The sequence below is a fragment of the Megalops cyprinoides genome, chromosome 22, assembly GCF_013368585.1.
Source record: "Megalops cyprinoides isolate fMegCyp1 chromosome 22, fMegCyp1.pri, whole genome shotgun sequence".
NCBI lineage: Eukaryota > Metazoa > Chordata > Actinopteri > Elopiformes > Megalopidae > Megalops > Megalops cyprinoides.
The window spans coordinates 20171675-20195783 of NC_050604.1; the positions used below are offsets into that span (position 1 = coordinate 20171675).

At 44.1% G+C, this 24109-nt stretch overlaps 1 protein-coding gene across 2 annotated transcripts in view; it reads right to left on the reverse strand.

Moving 5' to 3' along the window:
- Positions 1-4867: 4867 nt before the first annotated feature.
- Positions 4868-24109, reverse strand: part of npnta (nephronectin a) — a 39610-nt gene continuing 20368 nt past the window's right edge. For both annotated transcript variants that reach the window (XM_036517072.1, XM_036517070.1), the window contains 9 exons: positions 20250-20369; positions 18685-18804; positions 16824-16958; positions 15278-15400; positions 12403-12849; positions 9141-9230; positions 7688-7786; positions 5554-5813; positions 4868-5106 (listed from right to left, as the gene is read on the reverse strand). In XM_036517072.1, the coding sequence (XP_036372965.1) occupies positions 4996-5106; positions 5554-5813; positions 7688-7786; positions 9141-9230; positions 12403-12849; positions 15278-15400; positions 16824-16958; positions 18685-18804; positions 20250-20369 (1505 nt within the window). In that variant the 3' untranslated portion in view covers positions 4868-4995. The remainder of the gene's footprint in view (positions 5107-5553; positions 5814-7687; positions 7787-9140; positions 9231-12402; positions 12850-15277; positions 15401-16823; positions 16959-18684; positions 18805-20249; positions 20370-24109) is intronic.

Consider the following 24109-nt stretch of genomic DNA (forward strand, 5'->3'; position numbering starts at 1 on the left):
ATATTGAACTAAATAATAAATAAATACAACTAAATAAATCGCATTGTACATGAACCGGATTTTTGTTTTTAATTTTCTGACTTGTTATTCCCATTTCATTCTGTTCAGACTGCTAATCACAGAAGCCATAATCCTGTTTTTTTTTGTTTTTTTTGTCCTTCCCTTTGTCAGCTCAGAGGGATTTTAACAACCGATGCCCATTTTTCCACTTCCCCCAGGTGAGAGGAGCTGGTAGGTTGTAAGCAACAGTGCAGGTGAGATATTGCGACCTCACACCTATGTAAGTGAAACTGCATACAAATTGCAAGCCCTGCCATTCACATGTGCCTCCAGGACTTCTGAAGTCTTTCATCACGGTGAAGAACTGCACATAACAATTTGCACGTATCTGGTAATTAAAAGGTGGAGGCACTTCTGTTGTTGATTTGCTGTAAAAATGGTGATTTTTTATCTTTCTTTTATCTATTTTTTGTAGAAACATGTCAGTGTTTCAGTGCTATGGTGATCTTTGTGATCTTGATCACTTTGAAGCCCAACTTTTCATGGTCGGTGGCCATTTCACCTATAGCCAGAATTGGGCTAGATGTGGCCTGAGGTAGTTACACTACATTCGGCAAAATAAGCATGTGTCATGGAGCTGATAGAGGAGGAAGTAGTCTGTAAGCTAGCAGTAGCATTGCCAGGGAGTTGCTTACCAGCAAGAGAGAAACAACATGGGAAAGGAGTCCCTCAGAAGCTAAATGTACCTTAAGAAAATGTAATTGCAATGTAGCATAGGTGAACACAGCAAAGGGAAAAAAGGCAGTTGGCGGATGGATGTCAAACACCTATCTATACTTGCAGTGTCCTCCCCCTACCACTATAGGGAGCACTAACAGAAGCACTGTCCTTCGTTACCACTCTGGTGTGAACATCACAATTCAAGGCGTTGATTGAGGCACAGTGTTGCGAGTCTTTCGATAGCATACAAAATTGACAATGCAATAAGCACTGTTACACTGATTTCAACCTTGCTTTCAGTGGGAAATGTACATAATAATGCAGTTATTGCTGAGGGTTTTTACTGCTCATTTAAGACTGAATGGAACATTGTGTGCTTAACATTTTACTGCCCTTTCAGTCATTTGCATCATTTATAATGGCCACTGATCTAATTTACATCCGTAATGATTTTCTATGATGAGATGTCATGATTTGTAGTGTACTAGTGGCTCCCTGGCCTCACCCCTTCCCTTATTTGCTCTGTCGCCAAGACTCTCTTGGAGATTGGCTTGATTAGTGCTTCAGTGAAAGCACCTACTGCAGGTTGATGTGGGACCAGCAAGCAGAGTAGAGGCCAATCAGTGAGACAATCAAAGAAACAAATACCAAACAAGAAACTCCATTCACTGAGCTGCGTATGGAGGAGACATTGTGACCCTCTAAGAAGGGTTTCATATGCTGACATCCTTTCTAATAATACCAGTTTTAATGAAGCAAAACCACAGTTCTACTTACCATCATGTAAATGATGTAAAATATAATTAGATGCTGGTATTACTGCAGTCGAGCTTATAACCCTCTTAATTTTTTTTTGTTGTTATTGTACATACGCAGTATGTGTTGGATTAAATACACAACGCCGTTATTGAATTGATCCTGAGTTCATGTGCTGCTGTAGCTGATCAAAGTAACCGGAGTAAATGTTTTGTTAAATGGATACAGTCATGGTTGTTTTACCGTCCTTCCTCCAGCAAAATATATCTGAAAATATGACAAGTAAAAAAGAGAATTATTCTTCTATGTAAAAAAATTAAATGGGGATCCCAGTTTTTGTCCCCTTTATAATGAGACCTCATCAGTGAGATAATGTGACACTGTTTTACTATCAGTGAGATTCCAGTTCGCAATGTCTGCCAGGTTCACCTGAAAACAGATCCAGTTAGACAGTCGAATCCAGCCACGGCCATTTAAGGGAGGGGGAAGTTACTGCCATTGTGAGAGCTGACCCGCTTGGCAATGTTAATACAGGGCACACTACACATAACCTGATCTGATGTTTAGACAAATATCTCCAACACTCACAGCACCTCCGAAAATACTTCCAAAAATGGAGAGCTTTGAACCGGGTCAGCACCGCGGGCTGTAAATGGAAGTTTAATCTTAGCACATTTGATGGAGAGCCTTAACTCGTACAATGTTGATTGGCATCATCGGCCGATGTTTTATACAGTTATCCATTACGGTTCATTACAGGAATGTTGGGCCGTTGCCAGTTCTCCTAGTGAGACCAATAAATCCCTTGCTGTTGTACTGGTCTTGTACCTCACACAAGGGCATTGTGAAAATGGATGAATCACCCTGTGGATTTGTGCCAGTGTGGTGTTCTGTGCCACGCATAGATCCTTGTTTCAGTGACTGCTTTGGGCAAAGTAAATATTGTAGTTTGTTTGATGGAGAGGAGTTGACACACTAGCTGAACGCCACTAAAATTACCTCTTGTTATTGTTCTGGGCCTCTAGTCTTTTTGTTCAGGTCCCCGCTAATATTGTACATACAAAGAAGTTCGTGTAAAAATAATGTTTCTGGAATGTCTTCAGTCAGAGATGTCAGGGAAATAAAATCGCGACCGTCTCTAAAACACAGAAGGAGGAGTCCCAGGCATCCAGTGTGGAGACGGTGGCAACCCAAATTCTGCTCATAATCGCTCTTGACCTGCTGTCATGTCTGAAACGGAGAGCTAGTGTGGGTGCAATATTTAATATGCTAAGAGGAAAATATACTGCAGCAGTGATGCGGGGTATGAATCTTTTAAAATCACTTTGTGACTGAGCTAATTGAAAGCAGATTGTAAATCGTGCTTGATTAAATAAGCTTCTGGGAAAAACATACTTGACAATAAGTCAATGTAAATGGCTTGAATGCTGAACATGCAAAACACACCTACACGCACAGAGAGAGAGAGAGAGAGAGACCCAAAGAGCAGGTGGACAATTACACTTTAATTGACACCTTTTTCAAGGGAAAAAAAGTCATTAATACACTGTACAGTACCTGTTGGGACAGTTCTCTTGAATGGGACGAGGAATGGGTGCTGGCATATCTATGCAGAGACACAGTGGCTGATGCAGCCAAATGAAGGCAAGTTACAGTTTTACAGACAGAGAGACGAGTGGTATTAAACTAATGAGATGTGGAAAGTGAACATATATTTAAACCATATACTTATTACCAATGATAATACCCTTAGATGGAGCATTGAAACATGTCCAGCTGGCTCCTGTGTGTCAGTTTTGACAGACTGACCTTGCTTGTATAGTAGTTGGCATTGCACAGAAATGGCATTATATGAACTGAGGTTTACCGGACTGAGTGTTGGTCAGACAGGTCTGACTGTATGGGCTCAGATGACTAAAATGACATTTAGATGCCATTTCGCACAAAAAGATGTTAAGAAGTAATACAAGATGCAAAGTCTATTACTTAACCAGCATATACTAAAAAAAACAGCTCATGATTGCAGTCCATATAACTATACTGTTTTCTTTTTACACCTTGATATTTAATTTCAGGGATACTCAGTTTTTTTCCAACCAAAATTTAAGTATGACTTCACATGTCATCAGTTCAGTTGTCATCCCTCACCTTTTATTACTGAAGCAACATGAAATATATGTACACATATTGCTACATTTACTATAATACAATTTGTGTAACTTGAAAATAATTCAAGACCAATATCAATATAATAAACGGTACTAAACATAACAAAGTACATAGCAAGTTACTGTCAACGCCGAAATGGCAGCAATGGTACAGTACTGTTCCTGGCTGAATCAGACATTCATTTGTAATACTATATCAACAAAAACAATACTTTGTAGGTTGAGTTGAAGTACTAGCAGGTGATGGGAATTAGCATGGTATAGTAGCACAGCCAGCCAGACATTGCAGTGTGCTCAAGCACCGGTGTATTAATTAAATTGTATAAGCTGATTTTTCATGTAAAATGAAAGTGAAAGATATGGGTGTAATTAAAGATCTTTGCAATAATATCAAAAGTATGACATTACTCGCTTACCTTAAAGTATATAAAATCTTGACATATACACTGCAAGTGATATTGGCAATGTATAATCATGAATGCATGTGAAATAATCATTAGTGATGTGATAAAAGTGGAAAGTACAACTTAGTTGAATACATAACGTATTTTCAGCTTTCTTTTTAAATAAATATGCATTTTAATAGACACAACTGATCCTTTACCAGAGTACAAGGGTAGCCATTTTCACAACAATGTCATAAATGTGTAAAACCTCAAGCGAACATTAGAAAAGGATAATTATGTTTTTCGTAATTGTATTCCTTATTATCTGCGGTGAAAATTGCTACATTATTCAACTACCCCCCCTTTTGAAGTAAGTAGACTCCACAGCTGCTGGCCACGGGTGTAACTCTTTTAGTAAAGCAATTGTCATTATCAAACCTCGCCGAGCCATTTGTCAAAAGATTTGCACGTTGTCATTTTTTTTTAATCTGCTCCTGTTTACTTTGCGAGTTTTTCGTACCATTGAAAATCACGGGGTGGCTCCCTGTCTGTGAGGGGAGAAACGGTGGAGCATTGCACAGTGACAGCAAGCCATCCATGGTGCGCGTTATGAAATACAGGACAAAACAGAATCCACTTTCTTTAAAAAAAAAAAAAACAAAAAAAAAACAGCATGACTTGGGCATCTTGACGCTGAGAATGTTGCTGTCTGTGTTATACAAGCATGCACGGATTAAATACAGTATGCAAAGGACCAGGGAAGGGGACACAAGAACGGAGCCCTTTTGGGAACTCCTCGTTCCTGTTCAAGGTTCTTATTTTACCGTTTTTGAAAACCGGGTTGAAAGCGACATTCCTCTTCAGGGATTCGCTCCTCGGCCGTTTCTCGTGGGAGGAGCTCGGCCTGAGGGAGCCAAGAGGGAGGTAAGAGCAGGGTTCGCTTCCCCGTTTTTACCGCCGCCGCGTTAAAGTCTCCTCAGGTTGTGCTCCTCTGAGCAGGCGCCCTTCCTCAGGCTGATGTCGTCCACCGCCATCTCTCCGCTCCTGCCTCTCCCGCGCTCACCCTTCAGGATCACCTGCAAGCAGCAGCACGGGTAAAATTAGCACCGCCGTCATGTTAAAACAAACATTACCTTGCTGCCATTTAGCAGACGTTCTTATCCAGAGCAACTCACATAGGTTATAATTTTTTTTAAGTGTTACCCATTTATACAGCTGGATATTTATTGAGGCTTATTAAGGTACTTGTTAAGTACCTTGCCCAGGGGTACAACAGGGGTACCCCAGCTGTGAATTGAACCAGAAACCTTCCGGTTACAAGTCCTGTTCCTTACCACTATGCTACACTGCTGCCCTATATTCCAGGTAAGTGTTTTAAGGTGAGCTGAGGAGGAGCCCAGCTGGCCTTTCTTTCTTGTCCTGAATTCCTATGCGTACTTCCAGAACTTCCCTGGGCTGCACGTCCTTCCAGACTCTTATGATGTCACAATGGTTCTGCCACTGCCAGCGGGGGGCATACTCACACTCTCCAGCCCCGTCCCCCACAGCGTGATCTGGGTGTGCCTCCAGCCGTGGCCCCCTGTCCTGCCCCACACCGCCGGGCTGTACTGCTTCCCCTTCTTCACGAACACCTGCAGCACGCCCACGTGGTGGCCCGACAGCTTGTGGCGGAAGGACAGGCACAGGTTGCCGGCGCTCCAGGGCTCGGTCAACGGGAGGACCAGTCTCGCTCCCCGCCCGCTCCTCTTGTCCCCCACCTCAGGGATGGTCAGGTACTTCCCACCTGAACACGGAGCACAGCAGAGGCAGAGAAAGAGAGCTCAGCGCACAGTAATCAACACTGAACACAGAGCAGGGCAAACACAATGGAATCAGCACGCAGTATTCAATACTGAACACAGAGCACAGCAAAGACACTGGAATCAACACGCAGTATTCAATACTGAACACAGAGCACAGCAAAGACACTGGAATCAACACGCAGTATTCAATACTGAACACAGAGCACAGCAAAGACAGAGAAGGAGGGGTAATCAAGCAGTAATCAGTAATGAACACGGAGCACAGCACAGACAAGGTTTCATCACAGACTAATCGACACAATGCACATGGCTTTAATTCAGCTCTCAGGCTCTGCCCTGGGTCTCTCTCTGTTTCTTGTTTTCATAAATATTAAAGGCACCCAGGGCTGGTCTCTGAAGAATTATCGGTAGTTCACATTACCACTGTCATGTAGCATGTCTATCTATTTGACGCCTGAAATATGGAGCCTAATTTGAAGTTTACTAGGAAAAGTCAACAAGTTTTTTTTTTTTTTTAATTATCCCCAGGGAATGATTATTTTGGATGTATCAAGTACACACCAAGTCAGGGCAAGTCAGGCTTGCTGATTCATACATACTCTAAGTAGTGTGCTGATCCAGACCTTTTCCTGACATGTACTTTTACACAAAAGAATCCTACACACCCTTCGAGAGTATTGGTATCTGGTAAAAGATTGCTCCTAGTTAACATAATTAACCTACAGAACAATTAATCAAAAATTAAGACAGATTCATAAAGAGTTTTTTTTTTGATTACCCGGGATTCATAATTATTGCATTGACTGCAACCAGCCCATGTACACATCAGCTCCTTGTTTCAGCTTGTAGTATAAAGTCAGGAAGTTGAACAGAACTGAAATGAATTCTGAAAAGTGGAGACTTCCCTTCATAGGCCCAAGTCTTCAATGTCTCCACGAAAACCAAAATAGTGTATGCTTGCCCACTGATGCCAGTGCATGATGAAATATTCAGACCTGAGCACCACCTGAGCTGAGTGATGTTAAATGTTAATGTCCATGTCTGAAGGGTCCCTTGACTTTTCATTTTTTTCCCCCTCTCCCTTCCTTTGATGTCTGCCTGGTGTTCCCTTTTTTCATTTGGAGCTTATGACTTTCTAATGAAAGATGTAACCGTCGGGCCCCTCCTGGCCGAGAGTGGAGACAGTACAAGGCTGTCACAGGAGAAGTACACGAATCTGTCACAGAGTGAACCCTGTCCCTGCCAACGGCGGAAGGCCATCACTAGATCTCCGGTGCTGCGCCCCACTCCCATTGGCCCTGACCCTGGGAACAACACCGCAGTGTTTTCTCCTTAAAGCCCGGCTGGAAATGTCAGGGCAAGATGGCTTTATTCCCCTCACTAACACGCTGGCTGTAATCTCAACATTGAGGGCAGCAAGCCCTGGCAACCCAGGTCTCGGGCAGGCTTGGGATTTAATTAAAATAATATCCTGCTTTAGAGACCCTGTGAAACCAGAAACAAGATCTTTCATGTTCCTAGAGAGTACAGGGAAATATATGATGAGAATATGTTTATATATATATATATATATATATATATATATATATACACACACACACACACACACACACACACACACACACACACACACACTTTTCCCACCGATTACTGGTATATGTGTATTATTGAATAATTGATGTGTTCTATAATGATGCATCTGCTTTCTCATAAATAATTAGTTAGAAGAGTTAGTTTCATTTAAAGTTTCTGACCTTCATACAGTAGTGTTCTGAACTGAAATAAATCACTCTCTGCAACTTTCAGGGGGATAAGCAACCGCCTGAACGAGGTGATTTTCTGGAGCTGTTATTACCTGATGGGTCTGCAGTGGTTTCCCAATGCAGATCTCCTTCCCTGTCCCTGATCCAGCCACAGAGGCCATTGTCAAAGGTACAGCTGAGGAATCCTGCATCTGGAAGACAAAGAATCACACAGGATCAAAAAAAAAAAGAAAAGCTTCATCCGTTTGCATCTCTTTCCTGTCGTTCACCTGAGGAAACACGGCACCTGAAATGACATTGCAGATAAAAGGTAAGGGAAGCCGCGGCCGAGCCGGCACTGATTTCCCCTGGGTCAAAAGTGATAATGTGCTGATAAACAAAGCAGAAATGAACTGAGCCCGGACTGCTGACAAAACCCAGCCTTTGATTTACAAAATTAACACTGCTCGTACGTGCGCGCGCACACACGCCAGTCTCGTCGCTTGCCCCCGCAGTTCACAAACACCGGCCCAAATCAAATCCATTATTGCCGCGACAGAGAATAATTGGATTTGAATAATAATTTGGACCTGAGTAATGCATCTCGTGCGATACGCCGGGCAATTTCACCGTGTAGACGCTTGCAAAAAAAACATGATCTATATTAATCTGCATGTGACTGTATAAATTGAATTCTGGCTGGATCACGCATCCATCATCCATCACCCACCAAATGGCTTTCTGATAAGGGGTTTATACATCTCATTTTACAGCCAATGAAAACTCTTTTTAATGCCAACCATGCTGACATAATAAGCTGCACTCTGAGCCAAAACAAATAGCCAGTTTAATGAAGTAAGAACTAATTACGTCCTGCTCGTGGCAATAAGTCACCGCTACTCAACTGACTGGACAACATTCGGGACTTTTATGATGTACTTTGTACCTTTACTTGTCACTTTTCTGTCTGAATGACATTTTTGCCATGGAATTTTAAAAATTTTACATCCCCAATTGACCAATCAGAAAAAAAATGTCAGCAGCATAAGTCAAATAACCTTCACATGGTTAGATGGTACAAACTGCCTGTCTTTCTTTCCTTATCAGTTTTATATGACAACTAATCAAATATATAGAGTCATAGCTCTCCTACCATGACTTTAATGTAATGGAGTGGCAGATTAATATTTCCAAAAGCACTATGTCAAGCTCACTTAGTCGATATTGAATGTGCTGTTCAGTACTGTGAAAGTCAAGACCTTCTAGTATTCAGTGTTTCTGAAGGAAGTATTTCTAAGGCAAATTACCTACAAACTGTCTCATTAAACTTTGCTTCACCGGGCCTACACTACCAATATATAAAATATATATATATATATATATATATATATATATATATATACACATTTCAATTTTTTTCATAATTACACTGGTGCAAAAAATGCATTGGGTGTGAGATGAATAGGTGTGAGAACTTTCATAGGTCTTTTTACTTTCATACCTTAGTTCAAGGACTCTTTACAGTCTCAGTGATGTACATCTAAGCAGAACAAAGCGTGTGTTCACCTGAGTCATCCTTCGCTTCTTCGGCTGTGTTGCCCAGTTCAATATCGAAGTCAATTCCGAACACGTTGTTCTGTCCGTGGTTACGGGGAACTGAAAAAAAAAAAAAATGTCATTAGCACCCAGTCATGAAGTAATCCGTTTCCTGTTTCCCAAACATGAAATAACGAGTTAAATTCTCCACTTATGCCTTCTAATAACCAGGTCCAGAGAAAATATTACCAAGAGGTAACAAGAGGACAAATAAATTTTACCCACAGTAGCTACGCGCTATTTCAATTCTACACATCTCTGACTACCTAACATATATTTTATAATCACTTGCAAAACATTTTGAGGCACATTGTTCAGTCGCCCTGAAATTTGGAGAGGGACAGAGAATCAAAGTGATCCATTTTCATAAATTGCTGGGTAAAAAGTATGACACTCTCACACTTTCTGAGAAGTACAGGGTTCTTTGATCATTGATATTCATGTTCTGACACAGCGTACGTGAGACCCTGAATCAGGATATTAAAGGACGGATTCCTCCTTAACCCTGATTGAGATGAATGCAGGAAATGAGTCAGTTAGGCTCGGTGAAGCTGTCTTTCTTCTGAGGTATTTTTCTGAGTGCTACATGAAATCATGGGACTCATTGTTCTCCTCCCGGTTAGGTCTCTTCTATCCTCCTTTCCAGGATCGGATTCGCATTACTGAATGGGCAGTAACTGAGAGGGCAGCTGAGAGCTGCTACCAGGGATTTAAGTGGGGTCTCAGCTGTTTCTGACGCAAGTGCCGTGTAAACGAGGCTCACCTCCTACCCATAAGCCCCTGCTCTGGAGCGGTGACAGAACCCACACCAAAATAACACTCGCGCTCGCATTCCCTCAAATTGTATACTCCCTTGCAGACACTTAAAAGGTCAAAGGTCAAAGAAAGGTGTGTGTGTGTGTGTGTGTGTGTTTAAAATTCACCGAGCAGCGCATAAAGTGGCAACATGCTTGCCTGGTCATGGACAGCACAAGAGACCATGCGCTGACCACTGAGTGTCTGTCTCCAATGCAGAGCAGCATAGCTCAAAAGTATGTAAAAAAAAATGGTATGCATAAAATGCATGACCTACGACCCTTTGCATGCACCGTGCCACTGTGTTTGATTGAGCACAATGCTCGGCTGCACCTGACAGTTATGTAGCACGTTGCTGCATGGAATGTGGAAGCACGGGCCTGGCAAAAGTGCCTTGGTGAGATCCCGGCACCCTGGCAATGCCAGGCATCCAGCCAAGGAAGAGGACCTCCCTGCAAGTCAATTAGCCCAGCTGTAGCTCGGTCCCTGATTTAAGCACTAAAGGTATCAGTGAGATATTGCTCCCTGCCAAGATGGGTATCGGGTTATCAATAGGCTCCACAACACAATGTCAGCCGTGCTTGTAGTAGCCGGCCAAGTAACTGCGTATCTTCCCTTATCTTCAGTGGTGTGATGCCGGAGGAATTGTTTCTGATGGCACTCCAACAGAGGAAATGAAGACAACCTCTTCGACTCACGCTAAAGCTTTCAACATTCATCATCGGAAAAGACAAAGATGACAAAACACCGCTAAATCAAATTTGCTGTTACACAACCTGTATCCATTATGTGTGAATTACGGCGCCTCTGACAAAATTTAGCGTGCATTTTATATTTCCATAGGTTTTACATTTGATTAAGGAATACAAAACACCAAGCTGAAATGTTTTTTTTTTTTTCACTTGGGAGGTAAATACATTAGGAACAGAAATAAGTAAAAATATGTGTTCACAATCACTTCCATCTTTGCCAGTTCAACTTAACTGAAAGGTGAATGTCGGTGGCCATCACCGGACTTTGGCATATGTGTCACAGTGAATGCATGCACATTCAGTAAAGCTTGAATTCACAGTAGCTTCCTTGAGTAACACGAAAAGCAATGTGGATAAAATGTATTTCTACCTCATTGTCTGGCAGTCTGCTATCTATATTTGAAGGCGAGATGTGGCTGTGTAACAGGTGACACCACGCTGGACAGAACATTCTGCAAATTACAAGAAACGCTGACATTTGGGAAGACTAAACTACCCCCATTATGTCTCATTTTCTGAGGTGCAGGACTGCACAGAAATGAGGGACCTGCAAACTGGCAATTCAAAGTAGTTTAGGGCTGGGTGCGGATCTACAGATAACTTTTAAGCATAATTCCAAATTTCTAAAACTTGCTCTTGTAAGTTTAACACTTTCTGCCCATCAAAATCACTGTTCTGTTTGGCGTACGTGCGCAAGAGAGAGACACGGAGCTACCATAACTCCACATGGTCCATAAATGAAACGCCCTCTCGCTCTGACCCCCGCCTCCCCCCCTCCTCCCCCACCATGACCTCCCTGGTCTCTGCCCAGTTTCCTCACCACAGGCCTCTCCTGACCTCTCTTTCAAGCGGCTTACAAATAATGGTTCCTGTAATGAAGAGTGGCAGAGGCGTGATTTATAAGGCTTGTACGCGCTGTAACCGAGCTAAATTGGGCTGAACAGTGTGCTTTGGCAAGCGTCTGTAAATAAACGTGTGCGCACTGTAATGCCGGCGATGCTGGCACCCCGTCAGCCAGTCGGCTTTTCACAGGTTCAGCTCCACGTCGTCCTCCCCGCGGCTCCCTGAAGGCACTCTTTAAAAGCACAACAGCCCTGAGAGATATGGCACGGACACCGTCTTCTTTGAGGTGACGGATGAGCCTCAAAATTGCAGAAATGTTTAGAGACTTGTCAAAAGCAATTTCTCAATGCCTTTTGAAGTGTGAAAGTGTTTTCCAATCTGTACGGACATCTGGACTCGCCGTGACCGCAGATATCTACAAACCTCTGTAATCGTTACATCTTGGGGCCAACAGCTTGAGTGGTTTAAAGTAAAATGCTGCCTCTCAAGTGACATGTACTGCCTCACAGAGCTGTATGTCATAGCTGGGGGGCACAGCGGTTCGGTAAATTCACTTGTGACCGAAGGTGGAAGGTTAAAATCCGAGGTAAACAGTACTGGGCATTGTGCTTAACCTGCTGTACCCTTGGGCAAGGTACTTAACCCAGAATTGCCTCAGCTAATATCCAGCTGTAAAAATGATTAACATTTAAAAAAAACCAATGTAAATTGTTCTGGTTAAGAGTGTCTGCTAAATGACAATAATGTAATGTAAGTCACTATAAACTGGGTGTCCACAAATGATGTTTGCAGTAGGCTCCCCTCCCATCCCTGTTGTAGGAGCAGAACTGAGCGGGTCTTACTGTGAACGTCTCCCCGCTGCTTCTGCGTCACCTCCTTCTGGATGCTGTTGTCCTCAGTGGTGACTTCAGGGACGGGAGGCCCCCGAGTGGGGGCCACAGGGATCTTTGGTGTGGGTGCTAGGGTGGTGGTGGGGGGGCGTCGGGTCGGGACAAACGGCCGGCGGGTAGGGACGGGCGGTTTGCGGGTGGGGACGGGCGGTTTTCGGGTGGGGACAGCCGGTTTGCGGGTAGGGACGGCTGGTTTGCGGGTGGGGGTGGGGGTGACCCTGGGTGGTGGCGGGGTCACAGGGGTGGTGGTCGTAGTGGTGGGGGTGGGGGTTGTGGTTATGATCCTCTTTGGTGTCACAGGCGGGCGGATGGTGGTGGTCCTCTTGCGGTCAGAGTCGGGAATTTTGTTTGGCGTTTCCTTCCCTGGCCTGGGAGGGTCGATGATCACTTTGGGGATGGCTGAAAAGGAAATAGTCCAACAGTGAATATTCTTCAAAGCAGCAGTCAATCAATTATGATTTTCTTCACAATGGTTTTTCTTGTGACTTTGTGCATGTATCACACAGATGCATGTGTCATGCATTAAAAAGTTCATTTTAAAAATTATTTTAAAAGCATGTTTTTATAATTCATTTCAAATGTTCTGGCACAGAGGTGCTGCACAGCGCAGTGAAGAATGTTAGAATGTGTACAATCTAAATGTATGGTATGAGTCTATCAGTGCGACTGACCCAACCCAGTGACCTAAATGAATGGTAGGCATGCGGCTGGGGAGAGATCCCACTACAGCATGGGCCAAGGTTTCAGACAGGGGCTGGGCTTCCTCAACTCATTTTAATAGGATAGAATTTACAGCCTCTGTCTCAGAATTTACTGACCCCTGTCCCCAAAAACAAGTGAAGGCACGTTTGATAATGTTTTAACATTTGATTACCAGGTGCTTTGGAGGTCTAGAACAGGGGTGGCCAACCCTTTCCTGGAGAGCCACTTGTCCTGCATGTTTTAGATCTCTCCCTGCTCCAACACAGCTGATTCAAATGACCACTTTGTTATTCAGCAGCTTCAGGAGTTCATAACGACTTGTGGCTCTCCAGGAGAGGGTTGGCCACCCCTGGTCTAGAAGAAGCAGTAAGATGCTGACCGTCGCTGCCCGCTGACCTTTCCGGGTGCGGACATCACAACTCAAATATGTTGTAGCCTGTGTGTACTGCTCCAGCTCAGTCCAGCCCTACACTGTGCCCTCACATCCTCACTCACTACAGCCTCATTATCAGACCCACGTCCTTCTGCCTGTCTGTCATTCTGTCTGCAGCCATGACAGCCGAAAAAGTAATAGAAGGTTTGGATGAAAATTGGTGAAATGATTGCCTTGGGGAGATGGAGGGAATGATTTGATTTCAGAGCTGCTTGCGTTTCAGGGTTGCGGTGAGGTGGGGGGTGGGGGGGGGGGCAGCGTGCTCTATAACGAAACCTTGGATCTCACTGCACTTTTGCACAGTAAAAGATTACTGGAAGTCATGAGTGTCTGATGCGGGGGCTGTTGGAGCTGTTTGCTTTTATGTACTGTCTTTGTTTAGGGAACATTTCTTCCTGCTCCTTGGAATAGATACTATCAGTCTACGTGCCTACTACTTCACTGCTGCTGATAACACCTGTCTTTTTCACCGACACAGGAAACCAGGTCACGAGTGAACACACCTGAAAATGGACATCCACTGCGTTCAACGTCAATCTAACCTTGCTGTCTGAAGAGGCCGTGTGACGTGACGTCTTCTAACTTCAGTTACTGTACCCGTTTAATAAAGTGCCTCTTTAATCTAGGATGTTTATGTTCACGTTTAATGGATAACCCATTGCAGCAAAACAGACTGCTAACATGTCAATCTGTTAACAACAGCAGTCTCAAAGCATTCAGATCCGATGGTCTCATCTAACTGCGTATTTTCATATTCCTCCTACAGTACGCATTAGCGATTCTCTTTCAGCTGCCTGTTGCTGTTTGTTTGCGTGTCCTTTTTTTGCCCGGCTATGCTGTAGGTGAAATGCCGAGGGCTGTTTTCTGGCTATAGCGTGATAGCGCATTAAAAATACATGGCATGTTTCTACATCCCTTTCATCAATCCCAACAGGTCGTCCACATGGAAGCCAAGGCAGGCCTTCTAGGAAGCTGGGAGGGACTTCACATTTGGGGGAATAGCCTCTCAACTAGTGGTTACTTGGGTTACGGGTTGACTTTGATATATAATACACGTGTAGGATATTGTAAGCCAATCCCCACGGCGTCTGCCACACACCGAACTGACAGCTGACAAGGCTGTTTAAGTGTTTGCGCTATTTGGAATCCACAAAAGCACTGAGGGTGTTGGTGTGCAGTTTTAACAGCTGAATGGTTACTGGAGTGTAGACATTAACTCCACATCGCTCGCATATGTTTCCATGGTCTGTTCATGTGACCAGACTGGGGTATGAAGCGTGGGAATCCAAAAAACGAGGTAAAAAAAAATGCATTTGACATTGAAGGTAACGTGACTCTTTTTTTTTTGGCTGTTTGAGATTAAAACGATGAGATGCTAAAATTCCTGAAGTCATGGCTCATTCAGCCAGGGAGAGATAAGGGGCAGAAGAATTCACAGCCATTGATTACATGCTGAATAGAGACTGGCAGGCTTTAAAAAGAAAAGGACTCCTTTCATGGTTCTTACCTTACACACTGACTTCCTCCCACAACATCTGAGGAAAAAGTGTCTGAGAAGAGCATACACACATATACACATACACACACACACACACACATACGCACATACACACGCATACACACGCATACACACGCATACACACACACACACACACATACACACACACACACACAGTGCGACGCGGTGCTTACGTTTGCAGTCGTAGCCCATCCCTCGGAAGCCGTCCTTACACTTGCACTTGTAGGAGCCTGGCGTGTTGTAGCAGACCGAGAAGCTGCCGCACTGGTGCTGTGCTGAAGTGCACTCATTCACATCTGAAAGAGCCCACAGCAGAGAGAGAGAGGCTTTACTCTGAGAGGACAGAGAGCTGCAGAGGTCCCCATTAAACAAGCCTGCATACACGCACACAAACACGGGCACACACACACACACACACACACACACACACACACACACACACACTGTACACACAAGCAGGGTGTGAAATACAGGGGGTCTCTGGGGGTCCGAGACCCCTTGACTGACACTTGAGACCCCCGAAAGCCTCAACAGAAAAATTTTGGGGGGGGGGTCTCTGGAAAAATCTTAAAAAAATTATTTGTCACTTGCAATTGTCACGTCTGTTAACCCTTAAAGTCTGACAGACGCAGCCTGCGTCCAAATTCACATCCCTTCTTCTTGGTTGAATTGCTCACGAAGTATTCATTGCTAATGATGCTAGTTGGTGAGACAAAATAGTGTTGGTGAGAAAAATAGCAGCAAACCTTTTTATGAATAATCGTCATACACGGATCCATAAGTTTTGCATGTTTGTCTTACGTTACCCAAGTTGCCAGATCGTCTATGAAACACAATCTATACACACAATCCACACACTACATGCAATTATTTATTTACTTATCTATTTACTATCCACAACCAGCTCCCCCCCCCCCCCCCCCCCCACCCCGGCTGAAAAAAACCTCCCGTATTTTGAAACCTAAATGTTGGCAGGTATGGGTAGGGGGGACCCCCCGATTGCCACCGGGTATTTCTCACACTGCACTCAAGCAAACAGACACATACTGCGCGCACACACACACACGCACACACACGCACGCACTCACACATGCCGCTCATACACATGCATGCACGCAAACACAGACACATACAAACACACACACATACAAACACACGCTGCTAATTAGGTCTAACTGGCCTCTTGGGAGGCACCACTCTCCCTCTACTGCAGAGAGAGGAAGAATACAGAGCGGAGACTTCACTTCAGCGGCTACATCCAATGAAAGGATTCCGCTTTTTCCTCTCTCCCTGTAAACTCAAGCTTCGCTGATGAAGAATGAGAATCATTTAGTGTTTTCTGCTCAGCTGGGGACTCAGAGAGGCCCCAACGCTGCACAGCCTTCCGTTTCAAATGCAAGCTCTGAACTTTCGATTAGCATCGCTAACGGCTCCAAGGCCCTGAGAGGAGTATGAGGCTTCTGAGAGTAGTCATTCGTTTGGAAACAGAATTGGAGGGCCGGGGAGAAAAGAAGCAGAGCTGTTTCTGTTGGCAGGGTTGAGAAAAAAACACCACTGCCAGAATAATAACACCAGTATAATCAACCCACATTAACAGACTATTAGATCTCTTTGGCTTTTAGTGATTCTCATTTCTTCACAGCTAAAAGAAGGAGCTTGGCAGGCAGTGAATGTCAGTGGAAAGTCTGGTGATGGAGAAATCAAAGGCCCGTGCATTACCTATGCATTGGTATTTCCCATTGATGTACTGAAGCTTGAATCCCTCGTGGCACTTGCAGATGTAGCTTCCGAAGGTATTGATGCACTTCCGGAACCTGGGGCACACGGCTCTGCCCGTCGCACACTCGTCCACATCTGAAAGCACAGCACTGCTGGTTACCTGCTCCTTACAGCACGGCACATGCTATCTCTCTAGAGCTAACGCTAACTCTCCTGCATCTGAAAGGTTACCTGCTCTTTACAGCACGGCACATGCTATCTCTCTAGAGCTAACGCTAACTCTCCTGCATCTGAAAGGTTACCTGCTCTTTACAGCACGGCACATGCTATCTCTCTAGAGCTAATGCTCACTTGTCCATATCTAAAAGCACAGTGCTGCTTATTACCTGCTCCTTACAGCACGGCACACGTGATCTCTCCAGAGCTAATGCTCTACTAAGCTAACATTAAAGCTAACCTAAAGTTAGCGCTCACTCTTTCACAAGCTGGAGTACCTATCCCACTGCTGCATACAAAGTGTAGTAGATTGAAAGGCTTACTGCACAGGTCTCATCGGGGGGATCTAAGTTACTAATTGCTGTTTGCCTTAAAGAGTGTGTAGCACTGCCTGATGAAAGGTGTTTGGGTGCTCCAGAGACAGAGAGCAGGACTGTGCCAGCTATCTCTCTACCCTACACTGACATCCATTCACTGAGAGCTTGGCCTTAAATATTTTTTAAATGAGGCTTTTGATTAATTGCCAAATCACAGAAAAGTGAACAAATGAAAAATGAGACCGTTACGAAGAAATGCTATTTTTTAAAAAAAGATCTGCAATAAACAAAAAAAATCCACGCTGATCATAAATCAAAGGGTTTTATTACAGAGAAATGATTTATTATCTCAGTCTCTGGTGCTTATACGTGAATAAAAAAAAAAATAAATAAACCGCTTGCTTTCAGAAAGGTCCAATTTTGTCAGTAACACTGAGTGGCAGATGTTCACGCCTTCCTGAAGCCTCATTTTTCATTTCAAAGCTGCCGAGTCACCATCACAGGTACCCGAAGTGATGTCTCTTCCCTTGCATGCCACTTTCAATGGCATTCCTCCCTCCTCCCAGAGTCCTCACTCCTTTTTGAAGGTGCGAGTCTCAAAAGCGTTTCCAAAAAAAAAAAAAAAAAACACCTGTGGTTCAAACTCTCTTCTGCCCGGGCTTTGATTTATGGCCGGCCAATTTTAAAAGCCTCGACCCAACCTGGAGCACAGCAGCCCCCAAGCAAAGGTGACCAAACACGAATAATTGGCTGTTGTGGTGGTTGTGACCTGAGCTCAGCCAATGAGCAAAGGCTGCACTTAAACAGGACTGGGGTTAACTGCTGCAATTTGTCCGGTTCTGCCTGTGATTTATTGATCCGTGAGATTACTATGATTACTGTCCGGCCAAAGGAGAATTCCTAGGGTTTGGTCCAAATGAATCCCAGCGCGTCCCCCTCCTATCAGAAACACTAACGTACCAAACACACATCCTAAAATATTAATTAGAACACCAGAGAGAGGAGGTGGTGCTCTGCGCTCAGAGGCAATTAGAAACACCAGGAGCAGAGACATGTTTGAGCTGCACATTGTTTTTTAATCATCACTGGTGGGCCCCGCTGAAATCTCCGAGCCGTGCTTTTATAAACTGACGCTTTCTTTTGCCGCACAAATTCCTTTCATCATCTGCTCAGTATTCATAGTTTTCAAGAATGTGGATGAAACATATTTTCTCTCTGCAAGATCTAAGCCTGAAGGTTACACTTGTAGAGCGCTGAGATGCTTTTTTTTCCCCTTTCCTTTTCCCTATTTTTTTTTTTTGCTGGAACACACTCGGTGTCTTGCGTACCCACACAGGTCCGGCCATCGGGGGCCAGCTGTAACCCTGGCGACGGGCACTGGCAGCGAACTTCGCCTTTCATCACCTCGCAGCCGTACTGGCAGTTGGCCATGCCACAGGTGCGGGCGTCTGGGCAGGGGAGAGGACAAAACACACAGAGACATGGATGGAGTAACCGATGCGGCATGCGGCGTACCTGCGAATAAGCTACGGCACATTTTCTGCATTCTGTGGCAGGTCCAAAAAAAAAAAACAACTCACATGACCCACGGCATGAATGCAATATCACTCTTTAGTATCTGTCAGGCCTCAGCAGAGCGCTTTTAATATCCCTCAAGATGGCCCAGGATTAAAGCCAGACAGAAATAAACAGAGGACAGCCTAGCATTATTAGATTCCCCCCCCCCCTCCCCTCCTAGATGCTACTTCTGTGTGTTTCGGTCCTCCGTGTCACCGCCCTCTCACCCTCTGCTTCCTGCCGGCGGAGAAAACACCGCACGGCGCTTCCATTCTCACTGAGACTCACACCGCAATCAAGAGGTCCAGCCGGCATGAAGAGAGAAATTACAGCAAATCACTTATATATCATATATATATATATATATCATATATATATATATATATCATATATATATATATATATATATATTATAAACATAATTACTATACTAAATAATACTAAAGCTGAGGTAATTACATATTAAGCCCTTGACCAGAAAGATGAGAAAGCAATCACTTTACTCCCCACTAAACAGACAGTTATTTATTAACTTTATTCCAGGTGTATGTTTTCCTCTGTATTTTTTCAAACTGAGCTCTCCCATATTACCTCAGTGGAAAAGGTTGTAATGCATATACAATTGTACTGCAGAAAGAAAAAAAAAAAACCTTCAAAGGTGTTTGATGGATTTCTGATGGGGAGAGCTGGTGAATAATTAAAGTAAGGCCTTCCAGCCATGCCAGACTCCAATCAGACTGCAGAAACACTTTCATTCAAAGGAAGGGCGCTGCCCACATTCGCATGTCTGCTATATCATTAAGCTGCTTCATCAAAGCTTCACCCTCTGCCGTGATAAGATTGTGGATGGGGCCCGTGTTTGTGAAGGTGAGAAGGGAAAAAAATGATTTATCTCCAAGAAAAATCTGAACCCTTTCAAACTGCAAAGTTGCTGCGTGGCAAGTCTAGACACTTCTGCAGCCCAGGATCTGAATACCTTAAGGCTAGCAATAAGCGCCGCGCATTACTTGAGGGGTGAAGTTCATCTCTCTTCCATATTTTTCATTTCAGTCAACTGAAGTCACTCTGCGGGAATATCCTCGGCCTTCAGACAGTCAGTATTTATGGGTCAGTATTTTAGGACAACGCTTTATCAGAACAGTTTATCAAATAGAAGGGAATAACGCAAAATTCCATTTGGGGACAGGATAAATGTACAGATGGAGAAACGTACCAAGCGCACTCCTCACAACAACTCCACTGAATGAGTATAAATAATTCACAGGAAAGCGTAAAGGTGAGTGCTGCCCATGCAAGAGGCCACACACACACGCACACACGGGCAGAGGTGACTCACTTCCGCAGGTCCCGTCAGGCAGCAGCATGTAGCCATTGAGGCAGTAGCATTTGTAGCTGCCGAAGGTGTTCATGCACCTGTGTTTGCAGGGCCGTGGCTTCAGTCCGCACTCGTTGAGATCTACGGGCAGAGGAGGTGGGGAAGGGGGGTCAGGGCTTCGGGACACAGAGGAATTAGCAGAGGTCACAGGTCACAGGTCAATCCCCCCCCCAGACCCCATCTGTCTGTGTGTGTGGTGGGTGGTGGGGGGGAGGATCGTCAGGTGAGAGGCTCAGGGGCGTCAGACGATGCTGTGTCCCAACAAGCCCACTCCTCTCTCTGCTGTTTTTATGGGGCAGGTGAGGATCGAGGAACATGGTTATTACCTGCGGAGGACAGAATGCCTTCCTTTACACCTTTCATACCAATGACGTCAGCCGACCTCCTTAACTCCAGTCCCACATGACATTTTATTAATTAATTTATTCCAGACTCATTTACAGCTTTATGTGGCCATAAACGTCTGAATACACCCACTGCCAGTCCAAGAAAATATTATTAGAAAGTGATCACGCTGTAATGATAGTTTTTAACCCACGGTTATTTATGGGAAATTGCGAGGAAGGATAACGCAATCAGTGTGCAACATCTGACACATGCCGATCTAGATTTAAACTCGGATTCTTAGCATTCACCCAGACGCTTACACTGAAATGATACAGCATTCATGCCTGAGGCCTTAAAGGGAACCCTGGATGCGTCTGAATATCTACCGTTATTTCATTCTACTACTGTCATTTTACATTTATACAAAGTTAGGGACTGAAATTATTGTTAGACTTCCCTGGAACAATTCAATCACTATGACAGAATGGAAATTATATCTGCAATAGAAATATCAAGCACACATGAAGAGGGCCTGGGTTTTTACAAGATGTATATGCGATTTATAAACAGTTTATAAATGTATTTATACAGTCTAGCCAAAGCCTTTCCCTAAGTTTGAGGTTTATTTGTTAAATTATAGCCATGGTTCATTCTGTACGTGACAGGGGTCATGCCTCCATAACACAACATCCACACCCTTCCTGATAAGTGCAGAACTTTGTGGGTCCCCATGGTAACCAAATAACCGAAAGTGCCATCCCTGCTCTGAAAGCTGGTCGACAGAGGGGGTCGGGAGTGGTGACACAGTCTAAGAATAAAGTACCGGCTATTTAAGTTACGGGGCCGGCTTCTAAGGCCCGAGCACGCCACGTGTTTCCGCAGTGTAATCGCACCGCCATGGAAATAGATCCTCGGTCACTGTACGTGTGCGGCGGGGGCTTGGCCCACTTCGGTATAAATGGCGCCGTGTTTAGCCCCGGGAGAATGTCAGGAATGCATTCTTTAGAGTGGCATGCCCGTCTATATTTGACCGCCGATACAGTTTTAAATAGATGAATGGCCCCTGCCACCTCACTTTCAATCCCACTGAGTCAGTGCTAATTAACCCCGTTCGAGCCCTGTGACTCTTGAAACATCATGATTGCCGAGTGGTGGAAATAATGACCAACAATCGCAGTCTGTCCCTGTGCCCCTCAGTTCATGAAATCCAAGACGACTTTCAAGTAGCTAAATCTGATTTTAGAGCAGAACTGAATCAAAACTTGAATCAGGAAATGATACAAAAAATATCCACTTGTTTCAGGGCTGCTGGTTCTGATGCAAATTGTATTAGAGATCGCCAGCAGTTTATATTTTGTGATTAGCAGTCTAGAGGTTCAATTTAATCTGACCCTAATGCAATTATCTCCAATTGTGACAGTCTGTAGCATTGCAGAGAGTGCATGATGGGGGCCACTGCAGGGCTGAGATTAGCACATTGATCACTATCTCTTTCACAGCATGTCCCTTGGCATCACAATTCAAGCTATTACTTTTCAGCGCGGTGAGGCCATTTTCCTGAAACCCCACGAATGAAATGAGCTGTCTGAGTCCCACACCCATCAGTACTTGGAAATCCATCTAATCTCCGTCACGCTATCTCGGAGAAAATTATGCGTTTGGGTACTGGTTATGTCACAATGCCAGGACGGACCGTGATGTTCAGACCAGCAAAGAGAAGCCTCCAGCGACCCTGATCTTTCTTTGGTCTGCTTCATCGTAACTGAGCCTAATGCAATGCTGCAGAGAACAGACGGTACAGAGAATAAAATGCAGCGTTTTGTCCAATCTTGTTTTGTTGCTACTTCCCCTCGATGAATTGCACACCCCAACTGTAATTGGAATTCTGTAAAAATGAAAGAGGCATCAGAAATATTCATCACACATGCCTGGCCAATTTGTGCCTCCACCACAAGACACAATCTTCCACGAGATGAAAAAGTGGGCTTCGCAGTTTGTCCGTGAGATTTCGAGTTTAGGTCCAATTACGCAGTGATTTGTCCTGTGACTGGGAGAGACGGACTCCTTTGGGTTTGTCTGTCCTGTTGTTGTTATCATCTAGGCCGTTAAACAATCCTTCTCTTTTGATTGCAGCAAAATGACAGAATTCTCGGCACTTTCAACCTGTCAAACAGCATCCACATCTGACACACTGCAATTTCAAAAAATGTTTACATTTTTTCTGCTTATGTAAAACAAAACATAGAAAAATAAAATAATAATGGAACTTTCTCATTTATAGCTAAGAAAGAAAAAAAATCATTATTAGATGGTGAAAAAGTTAAGTTGTTATTCACTTTGGCACAATACAGGCTTGAAACAGCTGAAATGGAAGGTCTTGTAAGGAGACAAACATTCACATGCCTTAACACTTTATGACCAACATCCTCTTGACTATCCATAATGAATTACAAGTCTTCATTTTCTTAGTTGCCTTTGGTTATCCCTTATTTCTAGTTTGCCATGTCTCACCATAACATGGTAATAATACAGATGGAAAGAACATTAGCTTGTTGGTAAAGGCAACTTCCATTGTGTTTTCACCATCACACATCTAAAAGCTGCACACCTGTCAACAACGAGAGTGACTGTGGACAGAGAGGCAAGACAACAGCACATAAGCATTGTGAAGGCATGGAGCTTCACCTGAGCCAGACTGGACTAAAACCACAGAAAAAGCACTTGGGGGGGGGGGAGGGGGGCAGACTGAGGCAGAGAGCTCCGAGCAATAGCACATGCTGAACACATAGCAAGGTCTTTCTCTCTGTGAAGAGGGGAGGGAAAGAGATTCTGAAATGAAGACAAAAGAGATAGCAGTCAGATTACACCCTCAGACAGAGGGGGCCGCGCTCTGGGATGTGTGGAGCATTGTCTGGATTTTCACTGGAAAGGAACTGTTGAAACGGCGTTAGCTGAGGCATTAAGAGAAGTGATTTATTACCGGGTTGCTCTGTGGTATGCTACGCATCCCTCTCTCCGCTATCACTCAGGGAGGAGAATTTAAGACGCTGGTGAGGAATGTGCTGGTCTTTATACGCGATAAGTGCTGGATACAATTCTACGCATTGTTCTGACCTAGGGGGGATAGAACATTAGAACCATGTTGAGATGAAGATAACTCAATTAAACAGCTTTATTGCAGTGGAAAAAGTCAGCGCAAAAATGACCCTTTGTCCGCCGTGTAACCATTTTGGAAACCAAATTGGACATTCACAGGCATCGTTGGCTTAAAGGTCTGTTCTCCAATAGCTTCACAACACATCTGGGGTTTTTATTCACCTTTTGCATTTATTTCCATGTCACTGGGTCCCTCCTGTACCTTCTGCCCTAAGACTGGCAATAGGTTTGTGTTTATGAAGTTGTAAAGTTACTTTGAAACCTTAGCACAGAGTCATTACACTTCTAAACCATTCATTCTGCTCTATGGTGAACAGCGTGTCAATGTAACCTAGTTG